This window comes from Lepus europaeus, chromosome 1 (assembly GCF_033115175.1).
Source record: "Lepus europaeus isolate LE1 chromosome 1, mLepTim1.pri, whole genome shotgun sequence".
Classification (NCBI taxonomy): Eukaryota; Metazoa; Chordata; class Mammalia; order Lagomorpha; family Leporidae; genus Lepus; species Lepus europaeus.
Window position 1 is genome coordinate 45,579,534 of NC_084827.1, and position 12,103 is coordinate 45,591,636.

The 12,103-nt window shown below is 43.0% G+C and overlaps 1 protein-coding gene across 6 annotated transcripts in view; it reads right to left on the reverse strand.

The window, feature by feature from the left end:
• SRPK2 (SRSF protein kinase 2) overlaps positions 1 to 12,103 on the reverse strand; it is a 269,280-nt gene that overhangs the window by 54,246 nt on the left and 202,931 nt on the right. For all 6 annotated transcript variants that reach the window (XM_062214774.1, XM_062215005.1, XM_062214694.1 and 3 more), the window contains 2 exons: positions 1,145 to 1,253; positions 32 to 119 (listed from right to left, as the gene is read on the reverse strand). In XM_062214774.1, the coding sequence (XP_062070758.1) occupies positions 32 to 119; positions 1,145 to 1,253 (197 nt within the window). The remainder of the gene's footprint in view (positions 1 to 31; positions 120 to 1,144; positions 1,254 to 12,103) is intronic.

The window sequence follows — 12,103 nt, forward strand, 5'->3', positions numbered from 1 at the left end:
GTTACAACATTCACATTTTTGCAGTACTTACACATTTGAGCAATTTTATTTCATCCAAGGCTGTTTCTGTATAATGCTGGGCACTTTTTACTACTTTCATAGCAACAAATCTTTTCCCCCTTAGAAAAAGAAAAAAATGTATTTACCTATATTATCAAGAGAAGAAATGACATTACACTGAGATGTTGCAAAGAGTTTAACAAGCTTTCTTTAAAACAGTACTTTTCAAATTGAGTGGGCACTAGAGACAATGAGGTCCATGGGTCAACACAATTCTTTCAATGCTTTGCTGTCCTCTCTAATTAATGAAGACTATAAAAATACTAGTGTTACCACACACGCCTGTAGTAATGGAAAATATTCCGACACTTCTACTTCTCTTCAAATACACAGAAAACAGAATATGTTACATGTATATGCACTGGGTAGCAGTGAAGCTTCTTACTATCAGTGATGGCTTTAAAAAAATTTCAAATGTTGGGGCCAGTACTGTGGCGCAGCAGGTTAACGCCCTGGCCTGAAGCACCGGCATGGGCACCGGTTCAAGTTCCAGCTGCTCCACTTCTGATGCAGCTCTCTGCTATGGCCTGGAAAAGCAGCAGAAGATGGCCCAAGTCCTTAGGTCCCTGCACCCAAGTGGGAGATCCAGAAGAAGCTCCTGGCTCCTGGCTTCGAATCGGCGCAGCTCTGGCTATTGCAGCCAATTGGGCATCAGATGAAAGACACCTCTCTCTCTCTCTCTCTCTCTCTCTCTCCCCCTCTCTCTCTGTATAACTCTGACTTTAAAATAAATAAATAAATCTTTTAAAAAATGCAAATGTCAAAGGCCTACATGTGAAAATTTTCTATCTGAATGGTCTCCAATATGGATGAATTGCTAGAAAAATAGTATGACTCCTATACAGAGCAGTTTCAAAGAATAAGCTTCAGAAATACAGCCAGATGACAGCTAACATTTTAAGATGTCTAAGCAAATGAACTTCAAACCAAGAGAGGAAAAAAGAAAAAGTTGGTTAGCTGGGGCAGGCCTGTGCTAAACACTTTACACGCCACAACAAACCAGGTGCAACCCTCAGCCATATCTTCTGAGAAAATGCATGTTGAACTAGATGAAGAATCAAAAGACAATGACAAGAATACTTACTGCATATCCCAACACAGCCAGACAGTAGAGAAGTGCCCCCATCCTAGCTTCCTAATGACATGATAACGGCCATTGAAGAGGTCTCCAATTTTCACTGGATGGTAGCCACCTTTAAAAAAAAAAAAGAAAGAAAGAAAGAAAAACCAGAAAAATGGCAATAATATTTCATGTTCTCCTTTGCCAACTCTTGAGGTCACTGAAGAAAACTAAACAATACAATCGGATTAAAATATGTTTAATAACATTTTCTCAGGAATATTTGTTCAATAGGAAAATAATGTTCTATGAACAACTATGAAGCTTTTTAGTTAATTTTAAAAGGCAATAATGAACCATCTAGCACTTCATAACAATAAAATTTGATTTTTTAATTTAAGCCTAGGTATGCAATTTTCAGACACTAGTTTTTGACATTTACAGGCTTTTTTCCCCTTCTAAGTAGTAAGTTTCTTTTATCTTTACTAGAAAACTAACCAAATTAAAGGTTAGTTACCCTGCAAAATTCTGCAGACACTGATAGTTTATGTATAACCATACCACAAGGAATTACATAATGTATGTCTTATTTACCCAACAAGGCTTCTTCCTCTCATTATTTCCTCCAACCTCAAACTTAACACTCCTTAGAAAGGAAATCATCTGGAGAGCACAAGAGTGTACCCTGCTAAGGCTGAGAGGGATACAGTTACCTCCCTACACTGACATGAACAGACTCTCATTGTGCATTACATAAAAAGCGCAGCCTATAGAATGGTAATTTGACACCACACTTGTGAAAGACACAAGAAACTGTTTAGAATGGTAAGATGGTAGCAATGGAAATCCTGTATGTAAAATTACTTGCTCTTTTTTATGTACATTTCATTCTTTCTATCCTTTCCTTTTTTTAGTTTTTTTTTTTTTCCCCTAAGTCAAACAGTGCTTTCCTGCTTTTTTACTTTGGGAACAGATTTTTCATTCTCTTAATTTATCACATATTGCTTTTTTATTTTGAAGAATTTTTGAGAGCCTGCACTGTTGCACAGTGGGTAAATCCACCTCCTGTGATGTGGATGTCCCATTTGGGCACTGGTTTGTGTCCCTGCTGCTCCACGTCCAATCCAGTTCCCTGCTAATGCACCTGGGAAAGCACCCAAGGGATGGCCCAAGTGCTTGGGCACCTGCACCCACATGGAAGACCCAGAAGAAGCTCCTGGCTCCTGGCTCCTGGCTTCAGCCTAGCCCAGCCCTGGCCACTGCAGCTATATAGGGAGTGTGGAGGCAGATGGAGGACCTCTCTCTGACTCTGCCTTTCAAATAAATAAATCTTAAAAAAATTTTTTTTACTTTTCTCATTTTTTTAATCAGCAGAATTTTTACAAATCACTCAACAAAGATATGGGTGGCTCATGCCTACTGCTGTGCAGCTCAAGCAGGTGGAGGAAGTATCTAAACCACATCCTTCAATAGACTTGTGTAACTCCCAGAGGGTTCTGAGTCATATTTCAAAAAATACCATGACTATTTAAATGACACTGAATTAGTGAAGCAGGAATCTAACCAGACACTGGGTTTCTAACAGCTTTACTTTCCTTTAACAATTACGTTTACTTTTCCTGGATTTTAATCTCAAAGACTACAACAACATTTAGGAATAACTTATAGCAAACCATTAAATGGCTCATTACTTGGAAGATTAAATTAAAATGAAATAAAGTGAATAGTCTTTGAATTTACAATACAGTTAAAGGCATTAAAATTAACACTGAAAAGGGGTAAGATAAAATCGACATTTATTTATTATGAACTAGGAGCACTGTGATACTCACCCTATTTCAAAACCACATTCCATGAAACAAAAGTTAACCACAAAGTACTGTATATGTTCTACAGGAGAGGGCAAAGAAGAAGGGAGGAGAGGAAGTGCAGAGTTAAACAAAACAAAGCTGTGCTCTTGACTATACACCTCATGTTTCAATGTACAGTACGAACCAATGCTGCATATTCTAGACTTAGCCACTCAAGAAACTACTTCTTCAGGGACCCAGATATGTTTTATAACACAAATATTTAAAAAACACTGATATCTTTCTTTTTTTTGTTGTTTTTTTTTCACATCTGTATTTTCTTTTTTAAATTTTATTTAGTTTTTACACGTTTCATATATTCAGATTTAGGAACATAGTAGGATATCCCCCTCTACCCTCCCTTCCCCTGCCCACTCCTACCCTTCCTTCCTCTCCCTCGTTGATTCCCATTCTTAATTTATACTGTGATCTATTTTCAATTCATATAGTTAACCCTAATTAAAAGAGTTCAACAAATAGTATAAAGAAGACAAAATAAACAAAACACTGTTCCTCCAAGGAACAAACAATGGCTAAAAACAATCATCAAATCTCAAAATGTCTGTTTCACTCTAACACATTATATTTCAGGTATCTATTAGTTACACTGGATCAGGGGAAACATATGATATCTGTCTTTTGGGGATTGGCTTATTTCTCTAAGTATAGTGGATTCCAGTTGTGATCCTTTGTTGCAAAAATGACAGGATTTAGTCTGCAGATGGTATTCTTTTTTTTTTTTTTTTTTTTTTTGACAGGCAGAGTGGACAGTGAGAGAGAGAGAGAGAGAGAGAAAGGTCTTTCTTTTGCCGTTGGTTCACCCTCCAATGGCCGCCACGGCCGCTGCGCTGTAGCCGGCGCACCGCGCTAATCCGAAGGCAGGAGCCAGGTGCTTCTCCTGGTCTCCCATGGGGTGCAGGGCCCAAGCACTTGGGCCATCCTCCACTGCACTCCCGGGCCATAGCAGAGAGCTGGCCTGGAAGAGGGGCAACCGGGACAGAATCCGGCGCCCCGACCGGGACTAGAACCCGGTGTGCCGGCGCTAGGCGGAGGATTAGCCTGTTGAGCCATGGCGCCGGCCTGCAGATGGTATTCTTGCTCCAGTGCTGCAGAAGACACCACGCATCAGAGAAATACTGAAAACTGGATCTCACTCCAAAGCCCATGCTTTGTCCACTAGGAAGAAACACACTCCATTCTTAAGATCTCGATGACTGCTTCCCGGTCTTAGTGCACAGGCAACCGCAGAGACGTAAGTAATTAAAAGCTGTATAACATATAAGTATATAAATATACAATTGTTCATATTGAAGTCTTTAGATTGAAAAATATTTGTTATGTATAAATGAAGAAACTTGCATCACCAGCATATGTTTCAGATTCAAATCTCAATCAGCCAGAGAAACAGAAAAGCACTATCACTAATGCAGTCCTAGTGTGAGGACAGCCTTTTCTCTGGAGGATTTGAAAGTTGAGTTAAAAAAAAAAAAATTGCTAGTTGAGTCCAGTATCTTTGGACCCCACAAGCTAGTTAAGAATACTGTCTCTAAAAATGACCAACTATATAACAAGAGAATAAACACAGAGATAAAAATCACTGGAAATATAAAACATTTTTATTTTGAGAATATGACGTGTAATTTCAAATCTGTATTCTAGATTTTCTCACACCCTAACTTCTAAATTTCCAAGGAAAACACCATCTCTCAGGATCATTCATCTTTCCCTTCGCAAAGAACTACAGTCAGGCCTCTACCTGCCACTCATGTGGTCGGAAGGGAGGAGCTAGCTGCCACATGGCATAGCATGCCAACCTAACCAACACCCATGAAATCAGACATGATGGTCAACCCAGCAACTCCTCCACTTCCCTGGCTTCATTAAGTTCCACTATGCTGTCTAGCATACAAGGAATCCTGACAGCAGTTACAGGCTGGATGAAGAACCAAACTCTCTTTGGCTCCTTCCACTGGCTTCCCCAACATGTAGCAAAGAAGACACGGACCCTGGCAAGGGCATCAGGTAAAACACCTGAGAGATCAGGAAATCACACCCTGAGGGTGTGAGTGATACATCCACATTTCATTATCTGTCCCATCCAGCACAAAAACCACATTTTATCACTTAAAAGCTTTTCTTCTTAAAAAGAAATCTTAGGGACTGGGGCCAGGGCCGAGGCTGTGGCTGTGGAGTAGTGGGTACATCCCATATGGACACTGGTTTGAATCCTAGCTGCTCCACTTCTGATCCAGCTCTCTGCTATGGCCTGGGAGAGCAATAGAGCATGGCCCAAGTCCTTAGGCCCCTGCACCCACGTGGGAGACCCAGAGGAGGCTCCTGGCTCCTGCCTTCAGATCAGCACAGCTCTGGCCGTTGCGGCTAACTGGGAAGTGTACCGTCAGATGGACGACCTCTCTTTTTCTCTCTCACTTTCAAATAAATTGATGGATCTTTAAAAAAACAAACAAGCAACAAACAAAAACTTAGATTGGATTAGAACTATAAACAGGACCAGAATGGAATCTGAAGTGATCATTAACTGATTGCTCTGGCTTCTCCTGTTCTTACCCCTCCAGCACACCCAGGAAAAGCATGCAGAAAGTTCCACCTACACCAGTCACAGGATTCCAAAGCAGTTAGGTCTAAACTTCTCTTTCTCAGTTGTTTTGGGACATGTGCTGGACAAAAACAAAGATGACTCCCTTTTCCTTGCCCTACAAAAGCTAGAGTCTACTCGTAAAAGTGTAGAACTCCATGACACCCAACAAATGCACTGGAAATATTTTTCTTTTAAAAATAGGTATTTATTTGAGAGGCAGAGACAGATAAGGAGCTCCCATCCACTTGGGTTCACTCCCCAAACGCCTGCAACAGCTATGGCTGAAGCCAGGGGCTAGACCCCAATAAAGTTCTCCCACCATGAATGACAGGCACCAACCACCTAGTGATTTGAGCCATTGCTGCTGCCTCCCAGGAAGGGGGGCAGGTGTCAAACCAGACACTTCCTGTATGAGACATGAGCATCTTAACTACCAGGAGCCCGTGTTTTCCACTAAAGATAACATGAAGTATTATTCATTTTTTTGCTGACATTAGTTCCTCAGGCCCCTGTCTCTCCACGACCACTGAAAGTTTTCAAAGGACAAAGGAAGACTTGAACATGATTTCCAATGCACACAGTCTTGAAAAGGGAAGTGAGGTAAGTGGACATTTGGTATAGCAGTTAAGTCAGCATTTGCAATGCCCACATCCCATTCAGAGTGCCTGGTTCAAGTCCTGGCTACTCGGTTTCCAAGCCAGCCTTCTGCTACTGTGCACTCTGGAAGGCAGTTATGATGGCTGGGTCCCTATGATCCATGAGGGGGAGACCTGGATGGAGTTCCTGGCTCCGGGCTTCTGCCTGGCCCACCAGCACAAGTTCCTGCAGGCATTAGTGGGATGAACCAGCAGACCAGCAGGTGGGAGATTTCACTCTCTCTCTGCCTTTCAAATAAAATGGAAATAAATAAATACTTTAGAAGGGTGGGGGGAAGGAAGGGGTGACCTAGATAGAGTTCCGGGCTCATGGCTAGGCAGCCTGGCCTAGCTCCAGCTGCTGCAAGCATTTGAGGAGTAAGAGAACTGGTATAAAAAGAAACCTCTCCACAGTAAAATAACACAGACATACTCTACGTAACTGAATATCTCAATATTCCCTTTCCAAAAAATCGCTAGAAAAAGCAGACAGAAAACTCATAAGGATATGAAAGATCTGAGCATGCCAATCAACTTGACCTGACTGACACAGAACACTACATCTACTACCCTCATTGGGAGACCAGAATGGAATTTCTGACTCCTGGTTTTGGCCTGGCCCAGCCCTGGATATTGTGGAAGCCATTTGAGGAATGAATGGCCAATATTAAGATATCTCTCTCTCTCTCTCTCTCTCTCTCTCTCTCTCTGTTTTTCCTTCCCTCTCTGACACTCTACCTTTCAAATAATTTAAATAAATAAATAAATTTTAAAAAATTATCAAAGGATGGCCTCAGTATCCACCTTAAGAAAGTAGGAAAAGAGAAAACACAACTCAAAGGAAATAATGACATGATCTGTAATCCACAAAATAAGTACAGAAACAGTGGTGGAAAAAAAAAATCAATGAAAACAAAGCCTGGTCCTCTGAGAAAATGAAAATAAATTTCGGCTCAGGTTGATGGTAGGGACAGGGATACAAAGAAACAACATGAGAATGAATGAGGTTATACCACTACATATCCATCTCTCTTCTTAAATTTTTATTTTATTTTAATTTATTTGAAAGGTAGAAAGAGAGAGAGAGAGAGAAAGAGAAAGTAGACAGCTTCCATCTACTGATTCACTCCCAAAATGCCTGCAACAGCTGTGACTTGGCCAGGCTGAAGCTGGGAGCCTGGAACTCCATCCAGGCCTTCCACGTGGGTTACAGGAACCCATCTACTTAAGACAATCACCTGCTGCTCTTGTCTACAGGCTATGCATTAGCAGAAAGGTAGAACAGGGCGTGGAACAGGCACTTGAACCCAGGTACTCCAGTATGAGACTGCAGGTGTCCCAAGCTATGTGTTTTTTTGTTTTTGTTTTGTTTTGTTTGTTTGTTTTTAAGATTTATTGGGGCCTGCGCTGTGGCATAGTGGGTAAAGCTGTTGGTCTGCAGTGCTGGCACCCTATTTGGGCACCAGTTTGAGTCCTGGCTGCTCCACTTCCCATCCAGCTTTCTGCTATGGCCTGGGAAAGCAGTAAAGGATGGCCCAAGTCCTTAGGTCCCTGCACCCACATGAGAGACCTGGAAGAAGCTCCAGGCTCTTGGCTTCAGAATGGTGCAGTTCCAGCCATTGCAGCCAACTGGAGAGTGAACCACTGGATGGAAGACCTCTCTCTCTCTCTCTCTCTCTCTCTCTCTCTCTCTCTCTGCCTCTCCTCTCTGTGTATAACTCTGCCTTTCAGAGAGAGCTTCCATCGCTGTTTCACTCCCCAAATGACTGAAATGGCTAGAGCTAAGCCCATCTGAAGCCAGGAGCTGAAAGCTTTTCCCAGGTCTCCTATCTGGGTGCAGGGGTCCAAGCACTTGGGCCAACTTGTGCTTCTTTCCCAGCTGTGTTAGCAGGGAGCTGGATTGGAAGTTGAGCAGCTGGGACTTGAACCAGCACCCATATGGGATGCTGGCACTGCAGAGAATGGCTTTAATCTGCTATGCCACCGTGACAGCCCCCAAGCTATGTCTTAACCACTAGACCAAACACAGGCACTTTCTCTCTCTCTCTCTCTCTCTCTCTCTCTCTCTCTCTGTGCCTCTCAAATAAAATTTTTTAATTTTCAAATTAAAAAAAAAAAAGCTACAGAAATGATGAGTCAGTGCAGGTCCATCAGTTGAAGGGGACATACAATGTGCTGTAATGGGAGATGGTGATAACAGGGCAGGAAGTAAATGGAATGCCTCTGCTTTCCTCTCAATTTTGCAGTGAACAGAAAACCACTCTTTAAAAAAAGTCTTTAAGAGAATTAGCTTATTTCTCAATATAAACTAATAAAAATATTTTTAAAAAATTGAATCGGTCATTAAAAACTCTTGAATGTAAATTAATACATGATTACACGGTCTCCCTGTAACACTAATGAATGGGAGAGTGCTCTAGAGGGAAAACAGAACAAAGACTACTACTACAAAGCCATTTATCTATGACCCAGAGTTAATAAAAACTACTACTCAAGGGTAAGACAACTATGATAGATTCCCAAACAATTCTGGCAGGGGGTCTACACAGATTACAGGCGAAACCACTGAGGGAAGAACCCTGATTATCTGAAACGTTAGTACAAAGGCCAACAAATAATTATGAACCCTCCTCCTACCAATTACTTACAGAGGTTTGCGCTTGGATCAGGGATGCTGGCATTTCACTATGATATAGTGAACACGGTGCTGAATCTCTGGGCACCTGCCCTACCTGGCTTGTGCAGAACTACACCTGGTGCGTGTGCAGTGCCCCTTAGTGTTCACTGTTATTCTGCCATTAACCCATCCCTATGTCACTAATCAAAGAGATTAATAAATAAATCGGCAGGTAGAGTTAGGGTACTCCTTCAAACAGTAAAACTAACCAGCTCCAAGTATAACCTAATTCACTAGAATAGCCCAATCAGCAAAAGATTATTGACACTCCAGCTTGGATGATGTTTATAGCTGTCAAATAATAAATACAAAGATTAACTCACCTACTTATGGTGTATTTACATGTACGAATATTGTTTAAGAGAATCGAGAATTTCAACATCAGGTTTAATGTCACTGTCCAAGACTTTAGCTTCTGAGGTGGAGGTGGGGTCCTCTCGCTGGGAGACAAGCACCATGTCATGAGTGGCCCCATGAGAGGCCTACACAGCAAGGAACTGAAGCTTGGCGACCAGCAGGAAAGGGAACTAGGCAGAGCAGGGCAACAGTTCCTCAGGCCCAAGATGACAGCTGGTTGCATGCCCATCAGAGACCCTGACCCAGAACCAACTAGCTCATTTTACTGTCCAATTTCTGAGTCTTAGAAACTACACAAAATAAAAGATACTTCTTCTAAGTTGCTAAATGTTGGAGTGATGTGTCACACAGCAGTAGATAATACAGCAAACATGTTAAGAGGCACCAACTGGTATATGTGATGCCTTTACAACTTATACTTAGTGTAAGGACATTGTTTCACCATTCCAATAGTGGGACTCATAAAGACATTTCACTGAAAGAAAATTCTCCATAGCTCTCTTGTTGGGGTGGATTTGTTCTGAGAGGAGGAGCACAGTGGGGGCAAGAGGCATGGAGTCACCACACAGACCCTCGGAGTCGGGTGAAAGCAGGCCAGAGGCGAGCAGCCCGCAGACTCGTTTATTTCAGTTGGTACAGCAGCTTAAATAGCCAAGGCAGCCAATCCAGTCAAGGGGCGGTTTATGCCCTAACCAATCACAGCCTGTTGCCAGGCAGGCTCCGTTTGCCATGTGGTTTCCAAAACCATCCAATCACAGCCTGTTGCCAGGCAGGCTCCATTGCCAGGTGGGTTTCCAAACCATTCCTGAGTAACTGACGCTTGCTTGCCAGTGGCCATCTTGGCATGGCCTTCTCATTCCACCACACTCTCTTGTATTTCTGTACTCTTTTTTTTTTTTTTCCCCCACAGGCAGAGTGGATAGTGAGAGAGAGAGAGAGAGAGAGAGAGAGAGAAAGGTCTTCCTTCACCCTCCAATGGCCGCTGTGGCCGGCGCATCGCGCCAATCCGAAGCCAGGAGCCAGGTGATTCTCCTGGTCTCCCATGTGGGTGCAGGGCCCAAGGACCTGGGCCATCCTCCACTGCACTCCCGGGCCATAGAGAGAGCTGGCCTGGAAGAGGGGCAACCGGGATAGAATCCGGTGCCCCAACCAGGACTAGAACCCGGTGTGCCGGCGCCGCAAGGCGGAGGATTAGCCTGTTAAGCCACGGCGCCGGCCCAATATTTCTGTACTCTTTTTTAAACAGATACAGTGATGGCCTCTGTTCCAAGCTGTGTTTCAAAGGTTTCTATAATGAACAACACAGGAAAGTAGAGATTCTTTGCAGTCCAAGGTAGTGAGCATCTCCTCCAGGTAGGCTTGGCTTTCGGCCCTTAGAAAGATTGGGGTTTCCTAAGCTAAGAGTTTGCAGACATGACACAAACTCACTCAGAGTAAGGCCCTGGCTGGGTCTGGCCCCACATCACACAGTAGGACTTAGGGGCAAAGGGAATGACTATGAACAGAAAGCTCAAAATGCCTGTGGAGCTGGAAGTAATCAAGTCCTTTGCTTCTGACCCAGGAAACACACAACTTCACAAACCACCTATGAAAATGGGGTAAATTAACTCAGCTTGCAAATAGGATAAAATTTCGGAAATTTCTTGGTTTTTGACCAGTCTATCTTTGGCACAAGGAAAAAAATTTATTTTTGCATGTTAAAAAAATTACCTATTGGCCGGTGCCGTGGCTTAACAGGCTAATCCTCCGCCTTGTGGCGCCGGCACACCGGGTTCTAGTCCTGATCGGGATGCCGGATTCTGTCCCGGTTGCCCCTCTTCCAGGCCAGCTCTCTGCTATGGCCCGGGAAGGCAGTGGAGGATGGCCCAAGTGCTTGGGCCCTGCACCCGCATGGGAGACCAGGAGAAGCACCTGGCTCCTGGCTTCGGATCAGCGCAATGAGCCTGCCGCAGCGGCCATTGGAGGGTGAGCCAACGGCAAGGGGAAGACCTTTCTCTCTGTCTCTCTCTCACTATCCACTCTGCCTGTCAAAAAAAAAAAAAAAAAATTACCTATGAGTTTCTCATTTTATGAAAACCATCAGTCTTAGAACCACTGCATTTCCTTCCTTGCTTTGATGACTAAGAAATGTGTAATATTCTCTCAAATCGTACATATTCTTCATAATAAATCTTTATGTACTAACCTTAACCTGGCTTTAGTGTCTATAATTTCTTCATCCATCTGTCTGTCATTCTGTGCGTACTTGTAAAATTGATCAGGTAAGCAGGTGACTTGATAAGACCAAAAAAAAAAAAAAAAAAACCAAACAAACACCACAGCTACTTTTCTCCTTCAGGACAAACCAGCAAGGCCCATGGAAGTGCCTGTCCCGTGCTTTCTCTCACCCACTTCCACAACGCCTTGCTGTGTTCTGTTAACTTCTGTTGCAGAAACAATGCCATGTGGTTCAGTCACTCATATTCTCAGTGTTCTTTCCCAGGAGATTATATAAACTCTACGCATACAAGGACAGGGCTTTCTTTCAAGACATCACCTTCATCTGGCATCTGGCACATGGTACCTGCATCCTAACAGACATTCAATAAATACATGGAGAGAGAGAGCAAGAAAACCTAATGGGAGACAGAGAGGGATGGGAGGGAGGTTTCTTCTGTTCCCTGGATGACATGAGGAAGAAGTGGGACAACTGAGTTTAAAATGTAGGCTAAAATTAAGTTCTGAAATGTTACACCAAACCGAAAAAAAAGCACAGTCCTGAAGAAAGACGATAGCACATGAGGAAAACCACAGCAGCAGGGACACACATTAAAGGTGAAATAAATAGCTCTGTTTGATGCTGAGGAAGAAAATAAGCGATGTGTT